General features: G+C 47.5%; 1 protein-coding gene across 2 annotated transcripts in view; it reads right to left on the bottom strand.

Annotated features, from left to right (window-relative positions):
* Positions 1 to 17,626, bottom strand: part of Drc1 (dynein regulatory complex subunit 1) — a 36,777-nt gene extending 19,151 nt beyond the window's left edge. For both annotated transcript variants that reach the window (XM_075955034.1, XM_075955035.1), the window contains exons 1-4: positions 17,392 to 17,626; positions 5,582 to 5,669; positions 4,703 to 4,815; positions 1,820 to 2,003 (exon numbers count right to left, since the gene is read on the bottom strand). In XM_075955034.1, the coding sequence (XP_075811149.1) occupies positions 1,820 to 2,003; positions 4,703 to 4,815; positions 5,582 to 5,669; positions 17,392 to 17,558 (552 nt within the window). In that variant the 5' untranslated portion in view covers positions 17,559 to 17,626. The remainder of the gene's footprint in view (positions 1 to 1,819; positions 2,004 to 4,702; positions 4,816 to 5,581; positions 5,670 to 17,391) is intronic.
* Positions 17,627 to 26,593: the final 8,967 nt, after the last annotated feature.

Raw genomic sequence — 26,593 nt, 5'->3', positions numbered from 1 at the left:
CTCACCTGCTGCAGCTCCTCACCTGCTGCAGCTCTTCACCTGCTGCAGCTCCTCACCTGCTGCAGCCCCTCACCTGCTGCAGCTCCTCACCTGCTGCAGCTCCTCACCTGCTGCAGCTCCTCACCTGCTGCAGCTCCTCACCCTACTGCAGCTCCTCACTTGCTGCAGCTCCTCACCTGCTGCAGCCCCTCACCCTACTGCAGCTCCTCATCTGCTGCAGCTCCTCACCTGCTGCAGCCCCTCACCTGCTGCAGCTCCTCACCTGCTGCAGCCCCTCACCTGCTGCAGCTCCTCACCTGCTGCAGCCCCTCACCCTACTGCAGCTCCTCACCTGCTGCAGCTCCTCACCTGCTGCAGCTCCTCACCTGCTGCAGCTCCTCACCTGCTGCAGCCCCTCACCCTACTGCAGCTTCTCACCTGCTGCAGCTCCTCACCTGCTGCAGCTCCTCACCTGCTGCAGCTCCTCACCTGCTGCAGTTCCTCACTTGCTGCAGTTCCTCATCTGCTGCAGCCCCTGGCCTGCTGCAGCTCCTCACCTGCTGCAGTTCCTCATCTACTGCAGCTCCTCACCTACTGCAGCCCCTGGCCTGCTGCAGCTCCTCACCTGCTGCAGCTCCTCACCTGCTGCAGCTCCTCACCTGCTGCAGCCCCTCACCCTACTGCAGCTCCTCATCTGCTGCAGCTCCTCACCTGCTGCAGCCCCTCACCCTACTGCAGCTCCTCATCTGCTGCAGCTCCTCACCTGCTGCAGCCCCTCACCTGCTGCAGCTCCTCACCTGCTGCAGCCCCTCACCTGCTGCAGCTCCTCACCTGCTGCAGCCCCTCACCCTACTGCAGCTCCTCATCTGCTGCAGCTCCTCACCTGCTGCAGCCCCTCACCTGCTGCAGCTCCTCACCTGCTGCAGCCCCTCACCTGCTGCAGCTCCTCACCTGCTGCAGCCCCTCACCCTACTGCAGCTCCTCACCTGCTGCAGCTCCTCACCTGCTGCAGCTCCTCACCTGCTGCAGCTCCTCACCTGCTGCAGCCCCTCACCCTACTGCAGCTTCTCACCTGCTGCAGCTCCTCACCTGCTGCAGCTCCTCACCTGCTGCAGCTCCTCACCTGCTGCAGTTCCTCACTTGCTGCAGTTCCTCATCTGCTGCAGCCCCTGGCCTGCTGCAGCTCCTCACCTGCTGCAGTTCCTCATCTACTGCAGCTCCTCACCTACTGCAGCCCCTGGCCTGCTGCAGCTCCTCACCTGCTGCAGCTCCTCACCTACTGCAGCTCCTCACCTGCTGCAGCCCCTCACCCTACTGCAGCTCCTCATCTGCTGCAGCTCCTCACCTGCTGCAGCCCCTCACCTGCTGCAGTTCCTCACCTGCTGCAGCCCCTCACCTGCTGCAGCCCCTCACCTGCTGCAGCTCCTCACCTGCTGCAGCCCCTCACCCTACTGCAGCTCCTCACCTGCTGCAGCTCCTCACCTGCTGCAGCTCCTCACCTGCTGCAGCTCCTCACCTACTGCAGCTCCTCACCTGCTGCAGCTCCTCACCTGCTGCAGCTCCTCACCTGCTGCAGTTCCTCACTTGCTGCAGTTCCTCATCTGCTGCAGCCCCTGGCCTGCTGCAGCTCCTCACCTGCTGCAGTTCCTCATCTGCTGCAGCCCCTGGCCTGCTGCAGCCCCTGGCCTGCTGCAGCTCCTCACCTGCTGCAGCTCCTCACCTGCTGCAGCCCCTCACCTGCTGCAGCTCCTCACCTGCTGCAGCTCCTCACCCTACTGCAGCCCCTCACCTGCTGCAGCTCCTCACCTGCTGCAGCTCCTCACCTGCTGCAGCCCCTCACCTGCTGCAGCTCACTGATGAGCTTGTTCTTGTCTTCTATGAGGCCAGCACAGTGCACCCGCTGAGTGTTGAGCATCTCCCACAGTTCCTGAGGAATCCGCTTCTGTCTGCCCTCCTCCCACTTGGCTGTGATTTCATCAAATTTGTCCTGGCTGGTCTTAACTTCATTCTCCAGCTTCTCGAGTCTGCAAAGAGAAGTGTGCTGGGTGTTCTGGGGCCTTCCAGAGGAGCCAGCAGCTTCTCCTGAGAGCATGTCAGAGGCTCCACGGTCCAGGTTCTTCCCTCAGACCCTCACCAAGAGCAAAACCAAACTCTGGGGAAATGGCTTTTGGCTTAATTTTGTACTGAATTGTATTTATCTAGTATGTTTGTATATGTGTGTGTACATGCACAGATGTGTGTGTACAGACATGTGCCACAGCCTGTGTGTAGAGAACAATGGACCAACTTGAAGAAGTCAGTCTCTGCTTCCACTGTGTGGGGCCCACAGATGAACTCAGTCCATCAGCCTTGGGCCAAGTCCCTGTACCCACTGAGCTGTCTCCACACCCTTTCTTTCAGTTTAAGGCTTCACCCCAAGTAACCTACGTCAAGCACTTGCCAAGACAGATCACCAGCAAGTTCGTCTCTTGACAGCCCATACACTAAGGTCCAGACCACCACCCTTCCATGTCTCTCTCCCCCGCTCTTCATGTCCACACGTCTACACTGAAATCTGCGGAGGCTGACATTGTCAGCTTGATGGGGTTTAGAATCACCATGGAAACAAACCTTTGAGTGTGTCTGTAAGGTGGGAAAACCAGCTCTAAATATGAGCTGCACCAATGCAAAGGTTAAAGGGTTGAAGCCCAAGGCTGAATCAGAAGAAGCTGAACAGACTACCAGCACTCAACCCTCTCTACCCTTCGGCTTCAGCCGCCCTGTGACCAGCTGTCTCGAGCTCCTGCTGACCTGACATCCCTGCCACAGCGAACTGTGACCCCAAACTGGAAGCCAAGAGAAGTCCTCCCTTCCCTAAGCTGATCTTGTCCGGTATTTTGTCAAAGCATCAAGACAAGGGGCTCAGACAAAACCTCTTCTTCATAAACGCCAACCTCAATTTAAAAACAAGTCAATGCTAAATAAAGCACGTCCGTGCATTCGCATCAAGCCAGCTGGGCAGGGTAGACGGTGACGCTTAGGATTATTGCCAACAGCTTAGAATCACATCCTGACAGTACCGTGAGTAGACTCGAGAAGGGCCACTTAATCTCTGCACACCTCGCCTGACCCCCTCTGTGCAGGGCAGAGGATGGGACATCTACCTTGGTGACCTTTGTGTGCCCGTTGCTAGGATTAATAAAATGACATACTGTTTGGGGGCTCACTCGGTACCTGGCTACCACATCACAAGTGATACCTAAATTCTTTTTGCTGAGAGTCTCAGCTGTAGTCCAGGCTGGCCTGGAACCCAGGAGGGACCCCTGAGTGGCTACTCTCCTACCTCAACTTGCCAGCACTGAGGAGAATCCAGGCATGGCCACCACACCCAGCTCTTAAACTCTTAGATAAGTTCATTAACAGCACAGCCTTGGGTGTCTGATCGCTTCCCTCCATCATCAGTAACAAAATCAGGAGCGCCCTGTAGAGATTCCGAAGAGGCCCGTGAAGGGGCAGGAGCGCTTCTGAAAATGGTGGCCAGGACCACACCAGTGAATGCCTGTGACTCTATATGACTGTCACCATAAAGGGCACAAACTTCTTTAATGACAGGAGCCACAACATAAATATCCTGTGATCCTATCTCATACCGCCACAGTCATGGTACCTTACAATATTTCTTTTCTTTTCTAGAAAATGTTGCTCCATGTGAATGTAACTCTGAGCTACCTGTGAGTCTGCTCATTTAACTGATTTAATATCGAGCTTCTTGGTTGATTTTGCTGTTGTTGTTTTGTTTTTGTTTGTTTGTTTGTTTTGCCTGTCCTCCCCCCTCCAAATTTTCACTAAGATCCAGCCACAGTAACGTCATCTTTCGTCATGGCTTCAGGTAATGGTCCTGTATGAAAGACTGAGGTAAACAAGCCGTGTGGCTTCCCAGGGTGTTTTCTAAGCTCAGAGAAGCCGGGATAAGAGGAAGAAAACCCAGTGCACAAGGACACTTTGTTTCAAAATGCTGTTTCATCTGCGCCTCATCTCAGCCCTTGTCGCCTCTACAGATGGAACACTAGGGGGCACTCCAAGCCCAGGTTTCCATCAATTCAGTTGCCGCTTTAGAGCCACAGGAAAAAAGGTTTGTTGGCAGAGGCTTCAGATGAATGCAGCCCCCCCCCCACACACACACCACCCCCCTGTAGTCATCACCTGCTTTGTCAGTAGCGCCCACTCAGCAAGCTGCACCTGCAAGAGGTGCAGAGTCATTCTCCGGGCGGTGGTGGTGCACACCTTTAATCCCAGCACTCGGGAGGCAGAGGCAGGCGGATCTTTGTGAGTTCGAGGCCAGCCTGGTCTACAAGAACTAGTTCTAGGACAGGCTCCAAAGCTACAGAGAAACCCTGTCTCGGAAAAAAAAAAAGCCCCCCCCAAAAAAAAACCACAAAAATGACCACAAAAAAGGTCATTCTCGGGGCTGTTGGCACCGTCTGAGCCACACCAGCCACTCTCAAGCGTGTTCTGAGATTGCGCGCCTCTGCCTAAAACACCTACTCAACAATCAAACCCTTCTTGGCCTTTCCAGTCCAACCTAAGCCTGTTGAGTTTCTCCTAACCTCTGCAGAGAAACCCTAAAGCCTCCTTGTGTGACTTCCCGCGGTTCTTTATAGTCATCTCAATTCTAGAACAAAGTGCTTGGGACTCAGAAGACTCTAAGGACGTCCGCAGTGCGCAAGCGCAGTCGAAGCCTCACCGCTGACGCTTGACCTCCTCTTCTTCAACTCTCCTATGGATTTCTCTGATGTCTGTAGCCACCTGGATATTTGTTACCAACTCAGTGCCACAGAGCAGCAGTTTAGTCAATTTCTGAAAAACAAAGGGATGAGAATCTGTAAAGCTAGAACATTCTGTAAAGAATTCAAGACGGCTGATAACACAGCTCGCTGGTAAGGGTCCTTGCTGCCAAACCAGGTAACTTGAGTTCAGTTCCCAAACCCTACACTGTAGAAGCGACTCCCACAAATTGTCTTCTGAGTGCCATATGCACCATGGCACATACACCCCAGGCACATAAAATAAGTAAATAAAATGTAATTATATATTTTAAAAAGTTAAGGCTGGGTGTGGGAGCGCACGCCTTTAATCCTAGAACTCAAGAAGCTGAGGCAGGTGGATCTCTGGCTTTAAGGGCAACCTGGTTTACATAGCAAATCCCAAGCCAGCTTGCTTCCGGACCCTTGTCTCTACTGCCCTACCCACTCAATATTTACATGGGTTCTGGGGATCTGAACTCCAGCCCTTGTGCTTTGGATGTAAGCGCTTTAAACACCGAGCCATTCCCCAGCCGGTCTCTTGTTGGTTTGTTTGTTTGTTTTGAGACAGGCTCACACTCTATCCTAGACCAACCTTAGACACATAGCAATGCTCCTGCCCCAGTCCCCTGGACAATGGCACTAGAGATGTGCTCCACCTTTCCTGACAAGAACCCACAATTTGAAAGCTCACTCCTGGGCAGCCCCAACCCGACAGACTCCAGTTCAGCCCCACCTAGAGACAGCAACACAGAAGGTGTGGTGCCCGCCCGCCCGCCCGTGAAGACCACGCTAAGGGGCTCGCTGTGGCCAGCTCATACCAGTCTGCTCTCTTCCTTTTGTTTGTAGCTCCTGCTTTGCTCTTCCTCGCTCTCCTTCTTTCCATCTAGATACTCTCCCAGGGCCTCCCTGTGGCAGGGAGAAACCAAAGCAGGATGTTGCAGTTACCACGAGTGTTTGTGCTCCGTCTTTAAACGCTTCATATACCCAAAAACAGTCCACTTGAATTTTATTTTTTTCTTTTGTGGGGAGACACAGGTATGTATCCCTAGCTGGCTGAAACTTGATGTGTAAACCAGGCTGGCCTTGAACTTGGAGAGACCCAGCTGTCTCTCTGATCCTGTTGGGCCCTAAAGCCCCACCAAGGAGGAGACACTCTCAGCACGGTTGATGCAATAGCAAGAGGAATTTTTATTCTGCCACTGCAGAGGTCCCTCGGAGGAGAAGGACCCCTGCTGTGTCTATTATAGGCTCTTTTAAAGAAAAAAAGCACAAAATCAGGGAGGGGGTAGTATAGAATCAAAGGGAGAGTCCAGAAATCATTTGTCAACTATTTTGACTAGTTCATTTAACGGTCAGCTAACTCTAACTGATCAAAGCTATGGCGGTTGCGGGGTTGGTTGAACAAGGAGGAACGCCTGCAGGTCATCTGCAGGTCGTCTCACCCCAGTTCCAGGGTCTGGGTCTATTGAAGAAAGACTAAAAAGGGGATGGAAAGTACTCAAAGCTCCAGGGCACGCATGGTTGGTTACCAGGGTCCCCTGGTTCCCAGGAAGGGGGTGCAGTAATGCTAAGGTGCCCCAAAGTCTTCCAATCCCAAGTGCTGGGATTGCAGAAATGGTCCAGGATACCAGACTTATTTATAAAATTTTAAAAGAAATGTCTAAGAACTAGAGACGGAGCTCAGTGGTAAAAGCTTTCCCAACATGAGCAAAGCCCTGGGGTCAATCCCCGGAATCACAAAAGGGGGGGGAAAATGCCATATACACACAACTGGAAACATTTAACAAGTGAGTTCTAGGACAGCCGAGGCTGTGGGAGAGACCGTGTCTCAAGAAACAAAACAGGCAGTGGGGCACAGGCCTTTAATCCCAGGAGGCAGGGGCAGATGGATCTCTGCATTCGAGACCAGCCTGGTCTATACAGTGAAACCCTATCTCAAAAGACAAAACAAAAAAGAAAAAGAAAAAAAAAAGAAAAAGAAAACACCCCACACTGGAAGCAAATATGAGGAAAGGAGAACCTTACCAAACCCACCTTGGGTTAAGCTGTCAGTTAACGGAGCCTGGAATCACCTGGGAGACAGGTATTGGGACTGTATATGGAGTCTGTCTTGCCACAGCCGAGATGGGAAGCATCACCACCCACCACCCTGGGCTGGACTGGTATCCTTCCCTGCTGTGAACAATGAGCTGAAATGAACGCCCCTCCAGCTGCCTTTGTCACAGCAGGAGGACGTCACCAAGATGGCTCCTGGTGGCTGGCATCTCCTGGCATCTCCTCCATGTGCCATTTGTCTACATGATGACCAGCGGTGTGGATACCAGCTGATGCCCTCTTTCACCTTTCTGACCTCCCTTTTCTCTGAATCGTTCCCTTAAGCTTCACCTTGGGTTCAGGAGGGAACCGGTATGCACGGAAAATGGCCTTTGATGAGAACTAAAACCAGCCCAGGGCAGCATGGACTTATTTCTGGCAGGCCCTGCCTCAGTGGCCCCGAGAAAATGGTCCACCAGAAAACCACAGCCTGATAGCTAGGGGCCAGGAACAAACTTTTCAGTTACCTCATTGCCATTCCCCTCCAGTGCGGCCACATTAGGAATAAATTCATTTCCTGCCTTCACCACCACTCCCGTCAGAGGGTAGCTGACAGAGTCAGCTACGGGGACCCCTCAGCATAGACCCCTGTCTATGTTACATCCTGTCTTAGTTAGGGTTTCGATTGTTGGGATGAAACGCTATGGTTAAAAAAAAAAAAAAGCAAGTGGGGGAGGAAAGGGATTCTTTGGTTTAAACTTCTGTGTCACTGTTTATCATTAAAGGAAGCTGGGACAGGAATTCAAACGGGGCAGGAACCTGGAGGCAGGAGCTGATGCAGACGCCAGGAAGGGGAGCTGCTTGCTGGCTATTCCCCATGGCTTACTCAGTCTGCTTTCCTGGAAAACCCAGAACCAACCCCCAGGATGACCCCACCCACAATGGGCCCAAAATGACTGCAGCTGCTACACCAGTGGGAACAGGAAACACTCTCAGGTATAGCAGCTGACTTTTTAATGATGTGTTGGGGGAGAGGGTATGAGCAAGTGCAGGTGCCTATGGAGTCCAGCAGAGGGCAGCATCCCCTGGAGCTGAGTTGCAGGCAGTCATGAGACACCCAATGTGGATGCTGGGAGCCAACAGCTAGTCCTCTGCGGGAGCACTATGCTTACACTCTTAGCCACAGGGCCATCTCTCTAGTCCCTGCTGCTGACTTCAGTGACTTATACATCAGCAATATAAAGAGCTACTTATGGCCCAGGAAACGATGGGATGTAATCTCAGGCAACACGGAGTATAGAGCATGGTGACTCCAACCTGTAATTCCAGCACTGTACAGACCACAGCAGGGGGCTGGGGAGTTTAGGGTCAGCCACCTTAACTACCTAGTGAGGATCTGTCTCAAAAAGAAAGATGGAAAATTAGATATACCAGTTGAGGTGACCTATAATCCCTTCTACCTGGGAAGAGATAGCGGGTGGGGATGAAGGACGCGGGAAGGGAAGGACTTCAGGAGATGTCGGCAAAGGAAGAGAGCTCCCCTTGTAGGTTCTTAGTCCTAGTAAAATGTTCTGGAAGGCTGAATATAGGTTAGTGCACGCCTGTAATCCCAGTGTTTGGAAGGTAGAGAATCAAGAGTTTAAGGTCAGCCTGAGCTACATAGTGAGTTTGAGGTCAGCCTGAGCTGCTAAGGCCTTTTCTCAAACAACAAAACAACCATTTCTGGAAGGACATGTTGAGACAGGTTGGAAGCACAGGAATTATGAACCCAGAAGGGAAAAGGAATCCCTTACCCAGGAATCTGACTGAAATCTGTCCCCCACTGAGAAGGAACAGTAACCCTGACAATGAACAGCCTTTGCATAAGGCCTTCCTCCTTTACCAGATAGAAACCTACAGCTTCCTGGGAACCTCGCCTGAAACCCCACTCACAGTGCAAAAAGGACCTGTCCTAATGCCTTTGTACAAGCCCAGTGGCTTCTGGCTTCACTGCCAGTTATAATCCACCCACGGCAATTCACAGGCCACTCTGTGGTCTCACTTGTCAAAAAGGTTAATTTGAGAGCCACCAAATGGCATACACGTCATTGCCTAATGGTGACCCTCCTTTGAGATGCCCACACCTAGCTCTCAGGTGTGTCTTTCTTCCCAAGTGTCTCTCTTTCTCTTAACTCTCATGATTAAAATGTACACTACAATCTTTTTTAAAAGCTTTTGTTTAACTGGGTGGTGGTAGCAGTGTGTGCCTTCAGTCCCAGCACCCTGGAGGCAAAGGCAGGTGGATCTCTGTGAGTTCAAGGCCAGCCTGGTCTCTCTACAAGGTGAGATCCAGGGCAGCTAGCTACACAGAGAAACCCTGTCTCAAAAAAAAAAAGATCTATTGTTTTTAGTTATGTGCATGTATGTCTGTATATGGGTCTGTGCTTATGAACTCAGGGTCCCCATGGAAAGAAGAGAGAAGAGGGGTCAGATCCCCTGGAGCTACAGTCAAAGCTGGCTATGAGTCACCTATAGGTGGTTGGGATTAGCTCCAGTCCAACTTCAAGGGCAACATGAGCTCTTAGCCACTGAGGCATCTCTCCAATCCTTAAAACTCTTTTTTAAAAAAATAATAATTACTACTTTCAAAAATTACATTTTAGGTCTAGAGAGGTAGCTCAGCAGTCAAGAGCACTTGCTGCTCTTCCAGAGGACAAGGGTAAGAATCCCTTGTGGCAACTCACAATCACCTCTTCAGTCCAGTTCTAGGGGATTCGATGAGTTCTTCTGGCCTCTAGAGTACCAGATGTCCATTCGGTTTATACACACATGCAGACAAAACACTCATACATAAAATAATTTATTTTGTTTTGTTTTTCGAGACAGGGTTTCTCTGTGTAGCCCTGGCTGTCCTGGAACTCACTCTGTAGACCAGACTGTCCTCGAATTCACAGAGATCCAGAGATCTACCTGCCTCTACCACCCAGCAAGAGATGATTTTTTTTGTTTTTATTTTGTTTATTTTTTTATTATTTATTTATTTATTTATTATGTATGCAATATTCTGTCTGTGTGTATGCCTGCTGGGCAGAAGAGGGCACCAGACCTCATTACAGATGGTTGTAAGCCACCATGTGGTTGCTGGGAATTGAACTCAGGACCTTTAGAAGAGCAGGCAATGCTCTTAACCTGTGAGCCATCTCTCCAGCCCTATTTTTTTTATTATTATTATTTTATGTTCATTGGTGTGAGGGTCAGATGGTTGGTTTTTTTTTTAAGCTATCCTCATGATTAACACTCCGGATCTTTCTGCTACCCCTGCTCTTTCTATTTGCAGCAACTCAAGACTTCCCACCAAGCAAGTGCTGTTCCCATCTCCTCCATGGCTTTTCTTTCTAATTAAAATTCCTGCCTAAACCAGGCATTGTCACTCACACCTGTAATCCTAGCACTTGGGAGGCTGAGGCAGAAGGATTACTGTGAGTTTCAGGCCAGTCTGGGCTACAGGATGAGAGAGACCCTGTGTCTACAATAACAGAATCAAACAAACCTGGTGCGGGAGAATTGTCTATATTCTGTCAATCATGTTATAGATAAACGCTGATTGGCCAGGCAGGAAATATAGGTGGGAAAACCAGACAGGAAGTAGAAATGATGTAATGAGAACAGGAGAATTCTGGGAAGGAGGAAGTTGATTCCTCCCACTCCTGCCCAGACCACTGAAGCAGCAGGATGTGATCTGCCCCACTGAAAAAAGGTACTGAGCCACATGGCTAACACAGATCAGAAAAATGGGTTAATCAAGATGTGAGAGTTAGCCAGTGAGAGGCTAGAGCTAATGGGCCAATCAGCTTATAATTTATGAAGACGTATGTGTGATTTTCTTTGGGGCTAAACAGTTGTGGGGTAAAGGGCAGGACAAAAAACACAACAAACAAGCCAGGCCCGTTCATGTTACACAAACCAACAACTTTTGCCTAAGCCTTTGTTCTCAGTCTGTTTTCATTTCTGCAAGCAATAAGACAACTTGGCCTCAAATCGGGTTTCCAGCCTTCAGAGCCAGAACTGAGATAATAAACTTGGGGTCACTAGACTTCCCAGTGTGGTCATCTTGGTTAAACCCCTTTTCTCTGTCTTTTACCACTAACTACTCTCTTTAATTGGTTCTTTGGGACTGATGGCCAGAGACAGTTCTGTGTCCCAAAACTCCAGTCACAAATTCGTATTTTAATTAGAAGGTAAGACATGTGGGGAAGCCGGGTGATGGTGGCGCACTCCTGTAATCCCAGCACTTGGGAGGCAGAGGCAGGCGGATCTCTGTGAGTTCGAGACCAGCCTGGTCTACAGAGCTAGTTCCAGGACAGGCTCCAAAGCCACAGAGAAACCCTGTCTCGAAAAAAAAAAAGACATGTGGGGAAATCACAAGTTCAAAGGCCGTGTAGGCTACACAATGAAGGAGGGAGGGAGCGAGGAAGAGAGAGGAGACAGAAGGGTCTGGATTTCTCCAAGGAGGCAGCAGGCAAACAGCTTGCCACCCCCAAGCAGCTTACTGCCCAGGGGCCTCCCTCACTCCCAAGACACAAGCAGTCATAAGGGCTCTTGAGCGGCTGTAGGCAGCAAGCTGTCAGGATTCCAGCATTCATCAGGAAACAAGGAGAGCCCTTCACTGGCCTCAACTCCACCCACTTTGTCCAAAGTACACCCCCGCCCATTTTTGAGATAAGAGAGCTGAGAGGCCCCACTGGGCTCTAAATCTTAACCCAAATCCTACTCAGCAGGACTCGTCACTCCAGCTCCTGAGATGAAATCAACCTTTGCTTTTCTGGAAAGAGCACCAGTTGTTCCCTTCTGCCAGGACATTGCCAGGCTAACTTACCTGCCTCCCCATGTGCACCCCAAACTTCCTACATTGACCATCAATCAATCAATCAATCAATAACCAGCTCTGTCTAAAAACCTCCAGCTAATCCCTGGAACAAAGATCAGGGGTTCAGGGAGGAAAGTGACAGCCACAAACTCTCACCAAGGTTCTATTTCAACCCCTTGGCTGCTTTAATTCATCTGTTTTGACCTCCTGGGCACTATACTGGCCAATGTGGTGGCCACTGACCACATGCGACCAACAGACCCTTGAAATAAGGAAGGACCAAACTAAAATGTGCTATGAGTTTAAAACACACACACTATATATATATATATATACACACACACACACACACACATACATACATACAGGACTGGAGAGATGGCTCAGTGGCTAAGAACACTTGTTCTCACAGAGGATCTGGGTTCAGGTCTCAGTACCCACCCACCTCAAAATCAGCCACGACTCTAGTTCCAGGGATCCAGTGCCCTCTGCTAATCTCCCCAGGTGTATAAGGAACGCATGTGGTATACATGCATTTATGCAGGCAAAACCATCATATAACATAAATTAAATAAATCTAAAAATAAAAATCACCCACCAGAGGCTGGGGAAATAGAAAATAGGGCCTGCGTTAGAACATCCAATCTCCCGCACTCACAGGACGCTGGGCGTGGTCATACTCTGTTGTCCTGTTTTGTGGTTGGTTGTTGGTTTCTTTGTGACAGGCTCCCCTTGTGTAGCTCAGGATGGCCTGCAACTCTTGACCCATTTGCTTCAGCTTCCCCAATATTGGAGTCGGTGGCATGCACCACCACACCTGGTTCATCTTCTTTGCCCTGGAAGCTTAGAGGCACTTCTCTCTAGTTTGGGATGGACCCTCCCTCCCTCCTTCCCCTGCCCTCCCCTCCACTCCCTTTCTTCCTTTTGCGCTGGGAATTGGCCCATGATTGATGGCTGAGCTACAATCTCTCCTTATCTGGAAGAGACCTAGTTCCTCCATTGCGCTGAACAGTTTCTTTGCGATTATGATTTTATGTCAAAAAGTGCTTGTCTGCATGTGTGTCTGTGCACCATGTGCAAGCCCAGTGCCCACAGAAACCAGAAGAGGGCGTTGGTTCTCCTGGAACTGGAGTTAGAGACAGTTGTGACCTGCCATGGGCTGTTAAAAAACAAACCTGGGTCCTCTGAAGGAACAGTCACTGCTGTTGACTGCTGAGCCATTTCTCCAGGCCTCTTTAGTGTCGCATTTTATTTATTTATTTATTTATTTATTTATTTATTTATTTATTTTCGAGACAGGGTTTCTCTGTGGTTTTAAAGCCTGTCCTGGAACTAGCTCTTATAGACCAGGCTGGTCTCGAACTCACAGAGATCCGCCTGCCTCTGCCTCCCAAGTGCTGGGATTAAAGGCGTGTGCCACCACTGCCCGGCTCCTAAACAACTTCTTAATTTCAGTATTTTACAATGTCCAACTTTGCTTAACATGTTCAAAACCCAATCTTTAATGTCCTGCCTCGCCGTCCCCCCAGCGTGTTACCACCACAACTACCTGTGCAGGGCGTCAGAAGAGGAGCGAAGGAGGAGAGAGCTGTAGATACTCGGTATATGGAAAGAGGCCAAAGAGGCTAGACTCCATAATAAAACACATCTTGTCTACGAAGCTGTCAGACGGATAACTGCCAGATATCCTCCTCAGATTCGGGTGATTAAAGATGGGCAGGTCATTTATTAACAGAACCAGGGGAGGTAAAGCAAAGATGGAGACAATACTTTGACACCCTATACAATGGACCCCAATGCTGTCAACATAGACTACACTGAGAAACACTTCAGCAGCCACTCAAACACCAGAGACAATGAGGAAATATTAAATATTGACAGGAGTGAGATAGAGCAAGCTATTAAGAGAGTGAAACACAGGAAGGCCCCAGGAGTGGATGACATCAGGGTGGAGGCGTTGTAGGTGACTACAATAGACTCAGGGGCTGAGGCGCCCTCTCAGACTCTTCAGAGAGTTACGGAAACAGGAAGTGATTCCCACGGAATGGAAGCACTCAGTCATAATTCCCAGACACAAGAAGGACAAGCTGACTGCTCAGATTACAGGGGCATTAGTTTGTTGTGCCATAGCAACAAGATCTTCTCTTCCATTGTCCTGCAAAGGATCAAGGACAGAACAGAGGAAATCCTAGCAGAGGCCCGGTGTGGATTCACACAGGAGCAAAGTTGATCAATCAGATCTTCACTTTGAGGCAACTGGCAGAAAAATACGAAGAATTTGGAAAAGACTTATATGCCTGGGACATCAACTTTAGGAAGGCATTCGATAGCATTTGGAGGGAAGAACTTTGGGAAACAATGAGGTTCTACTGTAAGACTTTAAGACAATCCTGAAGCCATTTTTGACAATTCTGAATCCTCTCAGCCTCTGTGCCATAGTGCTTCCCCTCCTCCCCTGGGAACCAAGGACCTAACAGCTACATTCGCACGTACTCAGTTCCTGAACAATTACCCATACATGTATGCTTTGGTTCAGTTCCCTGGGAAACAGGGTCAAAATGACCTCTTACCTCATCTGATCTGGCAACAGCTCTCCAGTCAATTATTGATAATAGCCCTTTCAAATAAGCCAATCAAAATAGTCAAAGAACAACCCCCCTTGCTTCTGTGGCCCCTTTAAAAATAGACTGTACCCGCTATTCGAGGTCCCTCAGCTTCCCGAATGCTGGGGGACCCTGTCATGACAGAATTAATAAAATCCTCATGCTTTTACATCGGCTATGGTGTGTGAGATGGTCTCTGGGGGCAGCTCCTTCTCAGTGTTTGGAGGCTAGAGTCCAACACTACAAGCACCCAGAGAAAATCATAAGAGTACTAGAAAATGTCTATAAAGATACCTTTATATCAGTCAAAGTCTGTGGAGAGCTAAGTGATCGGTTTAAGACAATCAGGAGAGTTGCAGGGATGCGTCCTCTCACCACTACTCTATAAAATATTCCTGGAATTAATAATAGCAACAGTCCTGGAGGATGAGGAGATAGGCATGCAGGTAGGTGGTGTACGAATCAATAACTTGCATTTTGCTGACATATTATACAACACTACCTACTGAAAGTCCAAATGAGCTGCAGGCCGTGGTAAATAGAGTGGTGGAAGTAAGTGAAAACCTTGGTATGAAAGCAAACATCGAGAAGACTGAGATACAACACATGCGAAGGGCGCACAAGGATTTTAACATTGTAATAAAGAATCAGAACCTCAAACAAACAGTCAACTTTGTCTATCTGGGAGGAAACCTCGGTTCAAAGGAAGGAACTATTTCAGAGATCAAAAGGCAGATAGGGATAACGAGGGCTGCATTCCAGGCACTAGGAAAGGTTTGGTCAGCAAGAGACACAACGACAACAACAAAATTACAAGTATATGAGACAGTTGTCTTGAGCCACCTTCTTTACAACTCTGAAACCTGGACAATGAAATGCTCCTCGGAACAGCGGCTGAACGTGTTTGAGATGGCGTGTCTCAGGAGGGTTCTAGGCGTCACATGAAGAGACAGGCTGTGCAGTGATGGCATCAGGAAACACCTCCATCTACAGAAGGAAGCAAACTACAGGATACAGGAATGGCACTTGAGATACTTCAGCCATGTTATGAGAATGAATGATGGCAGATACCTGAAGACAGCACTGCTTGGAGGAGTGCACGGGATAAGACGAAGAGGAAGACCCAAAAACACTGGACAGACAGCATAAAGGAAGACTGTGGAACCTTGGGTGGTATAGGAGGTTCTTCTGTTCATGTATTGCTTTCATTGGTTAATGAATAAAGAAACTGCTTTGGACCTGATAGGGCAGAATTTAGGTAGGTGGAGAAGACAGAACTAAATGCTGGGAAGAAGGGCAGAGAGAGAGAGAGAGACGTCATGGATCTCCTGCCTGAAACAGATGCTGGTTAGAATCTTGCTGGTAAGCCACAGTCATGTGGCAATACACAGATTAATAGAAATGGGTTGAATTAAGATGTAAGAATTAGCCGATAAGAAACTAGAGCTAATGGGTCAAGCAGTGTTTTAATAAATACAGTTTCTATTTGGTTATTTCGGGTGTAAGCTAGCCGGTTGGCCGGGTCAAACAAAGGGCTGCCTCTCCCTTGTAACACTTGGGTATGACAATAACACAAGCATCTGCCCAGGATAGGAAAAACTGGAGAATCACCATAAATGGTTGCTCACATATGCTTAGCATTGCTGGGGCACAAATGAATGAAACAATCAGATCCAAAGCGCCACCTCAAAGAATCCAGGCCAAGCCCGTGCCTCTCCAGAGCCAGAGCAACTGTCCCCTTCCCTCTTTGTCTCCTTAGTTACTCCTCCGTCCCCTTCACACCATTCTCCAAACAGCAAGCAAAATAATTTGAGGGTGAAAATGCCGCCCTTCCCATCGAGAAAGTGGCCTTTATTTTGTGGAGGCATTATCAGATACCGTTATTGCAGCCAATAAATATCTTAATACAATCTAGCCAGTTCTGCCAGGCTCCAAGCCACCCTCTCCAGCTGCCTGTCTTTAGGTGCAACAGCCACTGTTTGTCTTTCCTCCTTCCTGTCCTTATCACAGCTCATACCGTGCTACTTCCTCCCTTGGCTCACTTTAACGTGTCCTCTCTCCCTCATTAACACGTAATGGTCCTGAGGGAACTTGTGTCTTGTACCATTTGGAGCCAAACAGAAGGGCAGACAAAGAGTCCAGTTCATCTGTTTACTGCAGAACGCAGCAACAGACACACTGAGGAGGAGGCTCCTGCCTTGCCCAGTTCCTGAACCAAAACCAATTCTCACCCCCCGAACCTAATAACTAAACAGGTGGCACATTTCCCCGGGAGGGAAAAACCTGAAACACAATGGCAAGCGCATACTGAAATGCCCGTAGCACTTTCCTGAAGGACTGATGGTTATGGAGAGCTAACAGTGAGGAAAGAGGGACAAGCCAGCCAGTTTTAGGACAATTTAAAAAAGATCTGAGTTTCCACTGATACCATCATCATGGCCTTACCCAGTTAGGATGAAGGTGCATGGGCACCAACATCTTATGCTTCTGCTGGATCTGCACACTCAGCCAAAAGTCGTGTTTCCACTCCACCAAAAGTAAAACTGGAATGAACTACTTAGAAGTTGAGGATACATTAAGTCTGGGTAAGAGCTCTCACCGTGTGGGAGCCAAACGGATGTCCCTTCGACTGGGCCGAAGCTAATAAAGACTTCGGAGTCTAGGAGGTATGCTGGGGGTACAGGTATGGTAGCCCCCATTACGCCCAACTCACGGGTCTGGCACTAAAAATGCCTGGATGGAGTCTGGAAAATGATTATCAGTTCCGGAAACTATCCTGATCTTTGCTACAATAATCACCATGGCCAGGGGCCCAATGAGTGCGGCCACTAACTAAAATAAAAGCGTTTATTTTATTTTATTTTATTTTATTTTGAGGAGACAGGGCCTTACTATGTAGACTAGGCTATCCTTGACCTCAAAGAGGTCTGCCTACCTCTGCCTCTCCAGTACTGGTATTAAAAGCATGACCTACCACGCCTAGCTGTCCCAAAACTCACTGCTTGAATGTTCTGGAAGAAAACGTTTCCTGCTCACACTTAGAGCACACCCACCCCTCACCGTAGAGCTCCCACCCAACCTGTCCCCAGCTTCTGCACTCCCGGGTCTGGGCTCTCCATCGCATCAGCCCGCCTCCCCTGCTCACCGCCTTCGGGCTTCCTGGCGGGCGGCGATGCGCAGGCGCCGGGCCTGGATGCGCTCCTGCGGGTTATCCGAATGCACCGAGGGCCCGTGAATCGGGGTGGCTAGGTGGTCATCCCCATTCTGCTCCATGACCGCAATGTTTCCTGACGGATTCATGGCAGGATTCATGGCAGCGATCCCCCGCCCACTGACCGCTCCGCCTGGACTCGCAGCCTGGTTGCTAGAAACAAACCGTTGCCAGTGGAAGGCAGTCACCTGACCTACAGCTGGCGTAGTTGTGCGCGCGCTGTTCTTCAGTCGCTCACCAAGCTTTGTAGTTTTGTATCCCAGTTGGGATACACAATTATTCGCTTTGCCTGAAGTTTAGTTTGCAAGGGCTGGCCTTTCCCCCACGAAGGCAGCTGGAACAAGTGGCACCTCATCCCTTTCTGACTCGAACGACCAATTGATCACCCATTGACCAATGAATATTTCTAAAATGCACATTCCTCCAATGTAACTGGGCACCTGCTGCATGAAAAGCATGGTGCCCAGGCGAGGGATAGCGGCGTCCCTTCCTCAAGCAGAGTGTGGAGTGAGTGCAGAGCCCACGGCGGGGGTTTTTGTTTGTTTTTGGAAGTGTGAGCCCAAGTCCGAACATCACCCACCTGCATCCAGGAGCTTGAGAATGACTTAGGACCCAGGACACCACCGATCTCTCAAAGCAACATTCCTTAGTCACAGCGTGTCCCCTGGGTCGGCCAGAGGCTCGGCGGGTGACAGACTGACAGCTTAAGTTCAATCCATGGAACCCACACTATAAAAAAAGAGCCAGTTCTAACAAGTTGTCCTCTGATCTTCACACCCTGCAGCGGGCACCCAAGCACACACAAACATACGTGTAAACATTTTTTGTAATGTTCTCATTAAGAATTAAAGCCACAGCTGGGTGGTAGTGGCACATGCCTTTAATCCCAGCACTCGGGAGGCAGAGGCAGGCAGATCTCTGTGAGTTCGAGGCCAGCCTGCTCTACAGAGTGAGTTCCAGGACAGCCAGGGTTACACTGAGAAACCCTGTCTCGACCCCTGTCCGAAAAAAAGAAAGAAAGAAAGGAAGAGAGAGAGAGAAAGAAAAGAAAAAGGGCTTGTGAAAGAGCCTGGTGGTAAAGGGCTTGCCTACACCAGCAAGTGGGTATGTAAGTGGGAGCCCCAGGGGCAAGACACACAAGACAAAATAAAAACGAAATACGTAGGGGCTGGAAAGATGCTCAGTGGTTAAGAGCACCAGTTCAATTCCCAGCAACCACATGGTGGCTGACAACCATCAGTAATGAGATCCAGTGTCCTTTTCTGACTTAAAGTCGTCCAAATAGAGCACTCATAACTTTATAAAGCCCTACACCAATTGGTTCACAATCAGCCCTCTGGGAGGTTGAGTCAGCCTGGGCTACATTTAAGACACTATCCCAAAAGCAATTCCCTCATCCCCCTCAAGAGACTGGAGATTGAACGTAGGGGCTCACACATGCTAGATGAAGGCTCTGCCCCTAAGATGATACCTCCACTCCTTACAGCCCTTTAGGCTAAACTGCACCAGTATCATTCTGACTGTGCCTCACCCCATCAGCTAAAGAAAAGTTTCTAGAATGCAGACGCTAGTCCTGGACTTGCCCTGCCCCCTTGGACAAATCACAATTCCTTGAAGGCTACAAGCCCTGCCAAGAGGCAAGTGGAGCCATTTTTTCTTTCCTATTAATTCATTTTAAGCATCAGTTTAAGTCTCGAAGTGGTGAGAACAGGGGCAGCTGCTTCTATAATTTCGGGCCTTCTACAAAGCCCTCTCAGCTTTGTTATAACCTTAGGCATGAATCTCTCCTAGAGGCCTAGGCTCTGTCAGGTCCGCGCTTTTAATGTCCATAAAGCAACATGTCTGTGTGTGCTTGTACATGTACTCGGTTAGCTGTGGCTGTGAGTAGGAACCACCATATAGTCAAGGGAGATGAACTGCTACACAGGAGATGGGAGAACAATGGCACCATAAAATTCCAAGAAGCTCCAGGGAGATAGAGGGAGGGAGGACAATCAGAAATTCAAAGCCATTTGTGGCAACTTAGTGGAGGGGGGCAGCCTGGGCTACATGAGACCCTGTCTCAAAAAAAAGAAAGAAAGAAAGAAAGAAAGAAAGAAAGAAAGAAAGAAAGAGAAAAGAAAAAAAGAACCAAGTGTAGTGGTGCATGTCTTTAATTCCAGCAGAGGCAGAGGATCTCTAAATTCAAGCATCTTGGTCTACAAAGCAAATTTCAGGCCAGCAATAGCTACATAGTGGAGAAAAAAAAATCCATGACAAGTAAGCAGTAAGCATATTAGGTGATGAGCAGACCTAACGCTGTACAGGTGCGGTCTAGCTTGGGTGGGAGGGCAGACTCCATTTTTCTGTTGTTTGGCTGCTGATGACTCTCAGACCTCACGCCTTTCTTCTCCATATCTGGGACAACTGTTTCAAAAGGGAACTTGGAGGTAGTTTAGTGATATTGCACTTGCTTAGTATACGTGTGAGGCTCTGGTCCCTGCCCCCTCAGCCACCTCCAGACTCTCAAACAAGCAAAAACAAAAACAAAACCAGGATACAGCAAGAGAGATGGCTCAGCATTTGTTGCTCTTCCAGAGGACCCGAGTTCAGTTCTCAGCACCCACACCAAGTGGCTCCCAACTGCCTGTAACTCCAGCTCCATAGGACCTGACACCTTCTTCTGGCATCCTCCCTCCTACACACACACACACACACACACACACACACACACACACACACACACTGGCAGATGATTCCATGGCAAGCATATGCTAGGGACTCCCATCTAGACCAACCCATAACCACAGCAAAGGCCACGAGCTGGTCTTTCCTGGCTCAGTCCACTCCCTGACCAACTGGTCTTAGCCAATCTCAATTATGTAATAAGCCTTTTTGTTTGCTTTGGATAGTCTTGTGGTTGCCTTAAGACAGCATCTCACTTTGCAGTCCAGGCTGGCCTGGAGCTCACTATGTGGCAACCTCCCAAGTGCTAGGATTACAGATTTAAACCACAATGTCTGGGCTGCAGTAAGCTTTTTCATTGGTATAGGAAACAAATGTCATAAAAGGCACTAGGAAGGCCCCTTACATGTCAGGATTCACTAATATCTCAAGGCCATTCTACTTAAAACACCTATTCTAGGAAATAAAGTGTCCTTGGAGGTAGACTGACTAGTTGTGCTCAGCACTATGTACTATAGCATCCACCAAGAAGACACCTGCTACATGGTAAGAGTCTAACATATACACGTCACTGAAAAACTGCAAACATGTCTTTACGCTTATTCTGGTTACTTATATTTTAAAGGCTGGTATGGCACAAGATCCATAAAAAACAAACAAACAAAAAAACCCTGCCAAAGCTGAGGCTGGAGAGATAGATAGCTCAGCGGTTGAGAGCCCTGGCTGTCCTTCCGGAGGACCTGGGTTCAATTCCCAGCACCCACACGGCAGCTCACAACTGTCTGTAACTCCAGTTCCAGGGAATCTCACACAAATGCACATAAAATAGAATTAAACAAATGATTTAAAAACCTGCCAGAGAATTCCTGGGATGATACAGAATTTATGTGACTTAGAACAACACTCCAGATCTATTCAAGAAAAAACAAAGAGAAGGAGGCAAGTCTCTTAGAGTCCACCACACCTACGCCCTCCAGGTCTCTTGCTTTTCTGAGTGCTTACTTTTCCTCTTAACCTCTCAGCTTAAATATATATACTAAAATATTATTAAACCCCGGCTCTACTTCATACAAGAAGGAAGATATGGGTCATGGAAAGCATCACCCAGTTATATCCCAATTTGTGTAAATTTTACCAACTCAGTTCCCAGAAGGAAATTTTCAATTTTATTTCTGAAACTTATTTAGTATTATCTTTAAAGTATGAAGGAAAAGGTCAGGATGAGGGCTGGGGAGTGGAGGGGCAAAGGTGCTTGAGTTCCATCCACTGGGGCCCCATAGTGAAGAGAAACAAATCCCACAAACTGTCAGCCACGCGTGGGCAGTGGCATACGCCTATCATATATATAAAGATATGTATATATACATATATATATGTATATTTACATATATATAAAGATATGTATATCTTTAAAAGTTTAAGTATGAAGAGAGGAACAGACGCACAGCGGACCCAGGAGTTGAAGCAGGGCTTCGACAATGACTGAAAGGTTTTTAAAACTTCACCACTGGGGCCGGGCAATGGTGGCGCACGCCTTTAATCCCAGCACTCGGGAGGCAGAGGTAGGCGGATCTCTGTGAGTTCGAGACCAGCCTGGTCTACAGAGCTAGTTCCAGGACAGGAACCAAAGACAGAGAAACCCTGTCTCGAAAAACCAAAAAAAAAAAAAAAAAAAAAAAAAAACCCCAAAAAAACAAAAAAACTTCACCACTGGGTAGGGATGGAGAGCTTGCCTAGCATACATGAATCCTGGGTTAACCCTAGCACAGAATTAAACTGGCTACGGGGGCACATACCTACAATCTTAGCTCTCAGAAAGGTAAGACAAGAGGGTCAAAAGTTCAAAGTCATCTTCAGCTACACAGTATTTGAGGCCAGCGTGGGCTACATGAGAGCCTAACTTTAAAAAGTTACTAAGGATTGTACAATGGTTAGTAAAAAACAAGTTTGTGTTTATACTTCCTCACTGCCCGGGTAATCAAGCAAGCTACTGCTGTCACTCTGGTCACAAAGCAAGTCACACCCAGGAAGGTCTCTGAAAGCAAGCTGGTCTTTTTATACCCCAAAGAAGCAATAACCAGAAAGAGAGCAACAACCCCCTTTTCAGGACTAGCAAATGTAGTTCAGTTGGAACCCCAGCACAACATAAACCAGGCCGTTGGCACACACCCGCAATCCCAGTAATGGCAAATGGAACAAGATCAGAAATCCAAGGCCATCTTGGGACTATCCTTGACAACATATCAAGTCTGGGGGCCAATGAAGGCCAAGAAAGACTCATTTATCTGAGATATGTATATTTGATATGTGTGTATGTATGTATGTATATATATGTGTGTGTGTATATGTATATATCTGGATATATATATATATATATATATATATATATATATCTCGACATTCATATATGTCCAGATTCTTCTGTTAGCCAGCTGCCCACTGCACAGACAGTTGCCTACCCAGGTTAGGCATGGGACCCACATGCAGATACATGGTCCTCTGTACCATGATGGAATTGCAAGATGTCCACTCATGTGTTGTCCTTGAGTAATGAGTCCGGGTGCCGGGGATATTCACATTATGAATTTCTTGTATATTTGAAGTGAAGTTGGGTGACGCTTTCCGTGTGCGTGTGTGTGCGAACCTTCACTACCGTGCTCTACACTGACTGGTGGTCCTGAGTGGGGCAGCTGGGACTGCTTCCCACTACAGACCTTTCCCTTTCACATGCACCAAGGAAGGACAAAGGAAAAAAAAAAAAGACAACTTGAAAACAATTAAAAGGATTTAAAAATTATTTATTTTTATTACAATAAATATTTATCAATAAAAGAATTAAACAATTTAAAACTAAAACCCACTGCTTAACTTTTGGAGTCCACGGCAGCAGACATGAACATAAATCCAGAGAAGGTCAAGGCCTCTGAAATCCGGTGACAAGAAACAGGTCTTGATTATCTGGACTAGCAGCAGGGAACAGTAACACAGAAAATGCAAAAGTCACATCCAAACACCTCAGAGTAGTTTACTATACATTGAATCACAAGACTTGGAACATTCCAGTAAACGTAAGCAAGCTGCAGAGCTCTGCCTTGGCAAAGAGCAAGCATCTCCCCGATGAGGTCCACAGGTACTGCTCCCAAAGCTGCCTCCTTCCAAAAAGGGCCCAGCAGACCCAGAAACCTCGACCCTGAAGATAGCAGCCAGCATTCTTAAACCAGTCTTTCTGGTTCCTAATTCCCTGGTAAAAAGGAAGGGGAAAGTGGTGTACTTAAGGGGTTTTCTCAAGGCCTGAGATGACCCGGGGCAGGGAGGGCTATGGCTCCAGGTGGGGAAGTGGCTTTAGGTGTGGACTTGGTCCACACCAAGCAACAGTCTAATGAGGGTTACCACCTGGCTAATAATCAAGAGTAAACTCCATGTAGACGCCATATCATATATACACACAGAGAATAGGTGTACATTCTAAACGTGTATATATACAGAGAATAGGCGTACACATTAAACGTGTATATATACAGAGAACAGGTGTACACATTAAATGTGTATATATACAGAGAACAGGTGTACACATTAAATGTGTATATATACAGAGAACAGGTGTACACATTAAACGTGTATATATACAGAGAACAGGTGTACACATTAAATGTGTATATATACAGAGAACAGGTGTACACATTAAATGTGTATATACACAGAGAACAGGTGTACACATTAAATGTGTATATACACAGAGAACAGGTGTACACATTAAACGTGTATATACACAGAGAACAGGTGTACACATTAAATGTGTATAGAGAGAGAGCACATGGAACCAGATTAAGTAAATGCTACATTAGTTTACTATTAACACCGCAAGTCCTATACAGGCCAGCTACAACTAAAAGTACTTGAAAGGAGAAAGATTTTATGTCCTTTTCATTTTTCTCTCTGGTATCATTTTCCTTCCCCCACCTGCTCCAGTTTTTAGGTGCCTGGAAGGGACGGAAGTTTACTCTTACTTCAGAAGACTTGAGAAAATCTACTGGTAATGGCACCAAATTAAACTCCACAGCCACAACTGCTGCCACATATTCTGAGCACAGAACATGAAACCTTACTCAGGAAAGCAGCAGTTTATTCTCCTTCTCCTGCCATCCATTGACTCCACTGACAGGGGAAGGGAAGAGCAGACGTCCTCCCTTATACTTGGCCATCACTGTCTTCCATTCTACCCAGAGAGAAGAAAAATAAATTAAAACTAGAATTCAGAATTCAACACTAAATTCTGCATTCTTGAGACGTGTTGAAGTGAACTAATCAGTAGCCTGTCGATGTATAACAGTAATTCCAATAGGTCAGTGATGCAGCCAAGGTAAAACAGGCCACTTCTATAGCCTGCTTAACCTATACAGAATAAACAAGTTCCAGGTCATGAGTTTTTTCTCTAGATATTAAAAGTCCTTACCAAGAGTATTAAAATTGAGAATTCATCAAGGATTATTTTGCTTATGAAAAACCCAAATCAACGGTTATCTTGATTGTTACCCAAAGAAACTTCTTAAAATATCCTATAGCCAATGTGACAGAAAACACCCACAGTATTTAGTCACTCCCTGGACAGTCGATGTGATCTCTGATTTCAGTTTTAGAGCTGCTGACGGGGGCACTGGCTTCTCTTTCTATTTTAGACTCTCAATGGCCACAATCCAACTGTCATTAAAACAGCCAAACTTAGTCCAGCTTTCTAAGAAGGGCTCTCTGAAAGGGAAAACAACAGAAACAGCCTAAAAGCCCAGGTATGCTCCTAGGGAGAGGGCCCTTCTCAAAAACTCTAAAGTCAGTCCGTGTGGTGCTTTCGATCCTGGGAACCCAGCCTTCTTCACTGAATGAACAAATCCTTGTTCAGGCTGCCTGTGAGAGAGCTCCAAATAGCAAAACTCCCCCTGCTACTCTAAGAGTGAGTTTATCAAATGTCTATAAAAAAGAACATATCCCTACTTAAAAGACAGAGACAATAACCAGCTGGTGTACTATCTCTTGAGCGTCTGTTTATTAAAGAGCAAAGCACACTACGAACATGCAGGTTGGAGAGTAAGTTACATTTAGTTCATACGGTAGAAACTCAGGAAATGAAGCAGCCAGAAAACCCAATTCCCACGGCTCCATGCGAAAAAGAAACAAACACATCACCCCTTTCCCTGGAAAGGCTAGACCACTATGATTCACTGCGTGCCCTGAAGCCACCGCCTGCTGTGATGCCAGTCATTTGTACTACTGTTGAAGATGACTAAAAAACAAAACCCCAAAACATACAAACCACATGGGTTACATAATCAATAAAAGACAAGCAGAAATGCATGCTAGCTTTTAAAAAGTCCTAGAGCATCACACATCCGTTTCACAGTGATTAATTTAATACCAGTTTACTATTAGGAATGTCACTTTAAATGCACGTTCAAGTGCTTTGGTGCAGCCCCCTAGTCAGCATTCTCCCCGAAAGGCTGGAGTAGGGCAGCGAACTATAATAAGATCACTCACCACAGGATGCTCAAGACAGGGCATGCTGCCTCCAAATGACATTTCACGGGACAAAGAAAATTCTGGTCCGACGTCACAGACAGAGGCCTGACCAGAAGTGGGTCAAGATAAGGCCACTCTGAACACAGGTACCCTAACAACCAATATGATTTCTCTATCTGTTCCTGGCTTATCGAGAGACCCAAACTCAAAAGTTGCTGTCCACAGGTTTGACTTTCCTCTCTGGGGTTGTTCCCAGTCCTTCACCAGTGAGAAGATACAAGGCATTGACCATCTGAATGTGGTAAGGTCTGGAGGCAACCAAGTCAGGGCTCAGTGAGCTCACCCTGTTCTACGTGGTGGCTACAAGTAAGTTTCAAGTTATAATATCAAGGGAGAAAGTAGCCAGACAGTGGAGGCACACGCCTTTAATCCCAGAACGCAGGAAGCAGAGATAGGCAGATCTGAGTTCAAAGCCAGTCTAGTCTACCGAGTGAGTTACAGGACAGCTATTGCTACAGAGAAGTCCTGTCTGGAACCCCACCCCCCACCCCTCACAAAGCGGGAGCAGCAGTCCTAGACTTAGATACTTCCAATTAAAAAGAATTTATCTTTTTATTTTCATAGGTCATGGAGTTGAAGTCTGCTTTGGGAAGCAAGGTGCTACCCATACGTCTTCTGACTACAACATACTCCCTTAATGGTCAGGTTCAAAGTCACAAGCAATATTCTTGACACGAACTTAGCACATGCTAACCCTGACATATACCTCTCTCCCCAGCTGCCTCATGAGAGAACACATAGCAGTATTAGCAGTGGTACTGTAACATCCTAAACCATGTTCAACATTTTCTTTTCAAAATTGGAATTAAAGTATGTCAATCATAAAATTGAAGTGTCAGGGGAAAATTAGTTATATTTTTACTTCAAAGTTACTCTAACGCTCTAAAACCTATAAACAATTACT

The sequence above is a fragment of the Microtus pennsylvanicus genome, chromosome 21 (genome assembly GCF_037038515.1).
Source record: "Microtus pennsylvanicus isolate mMicPen1 chromosome 21, mMicPen1.hap1, whole genome shotgun sequence".
Lineage (NCBI taxonomy): Eukaryota > Metazoa > Chordata > Mammalia > Rodentia > Cricetidae > Microtus > Microtus pennsylvanicus.
This window is presented reverse-complemented; position numbering and strand designations above follow the sequence as displayed.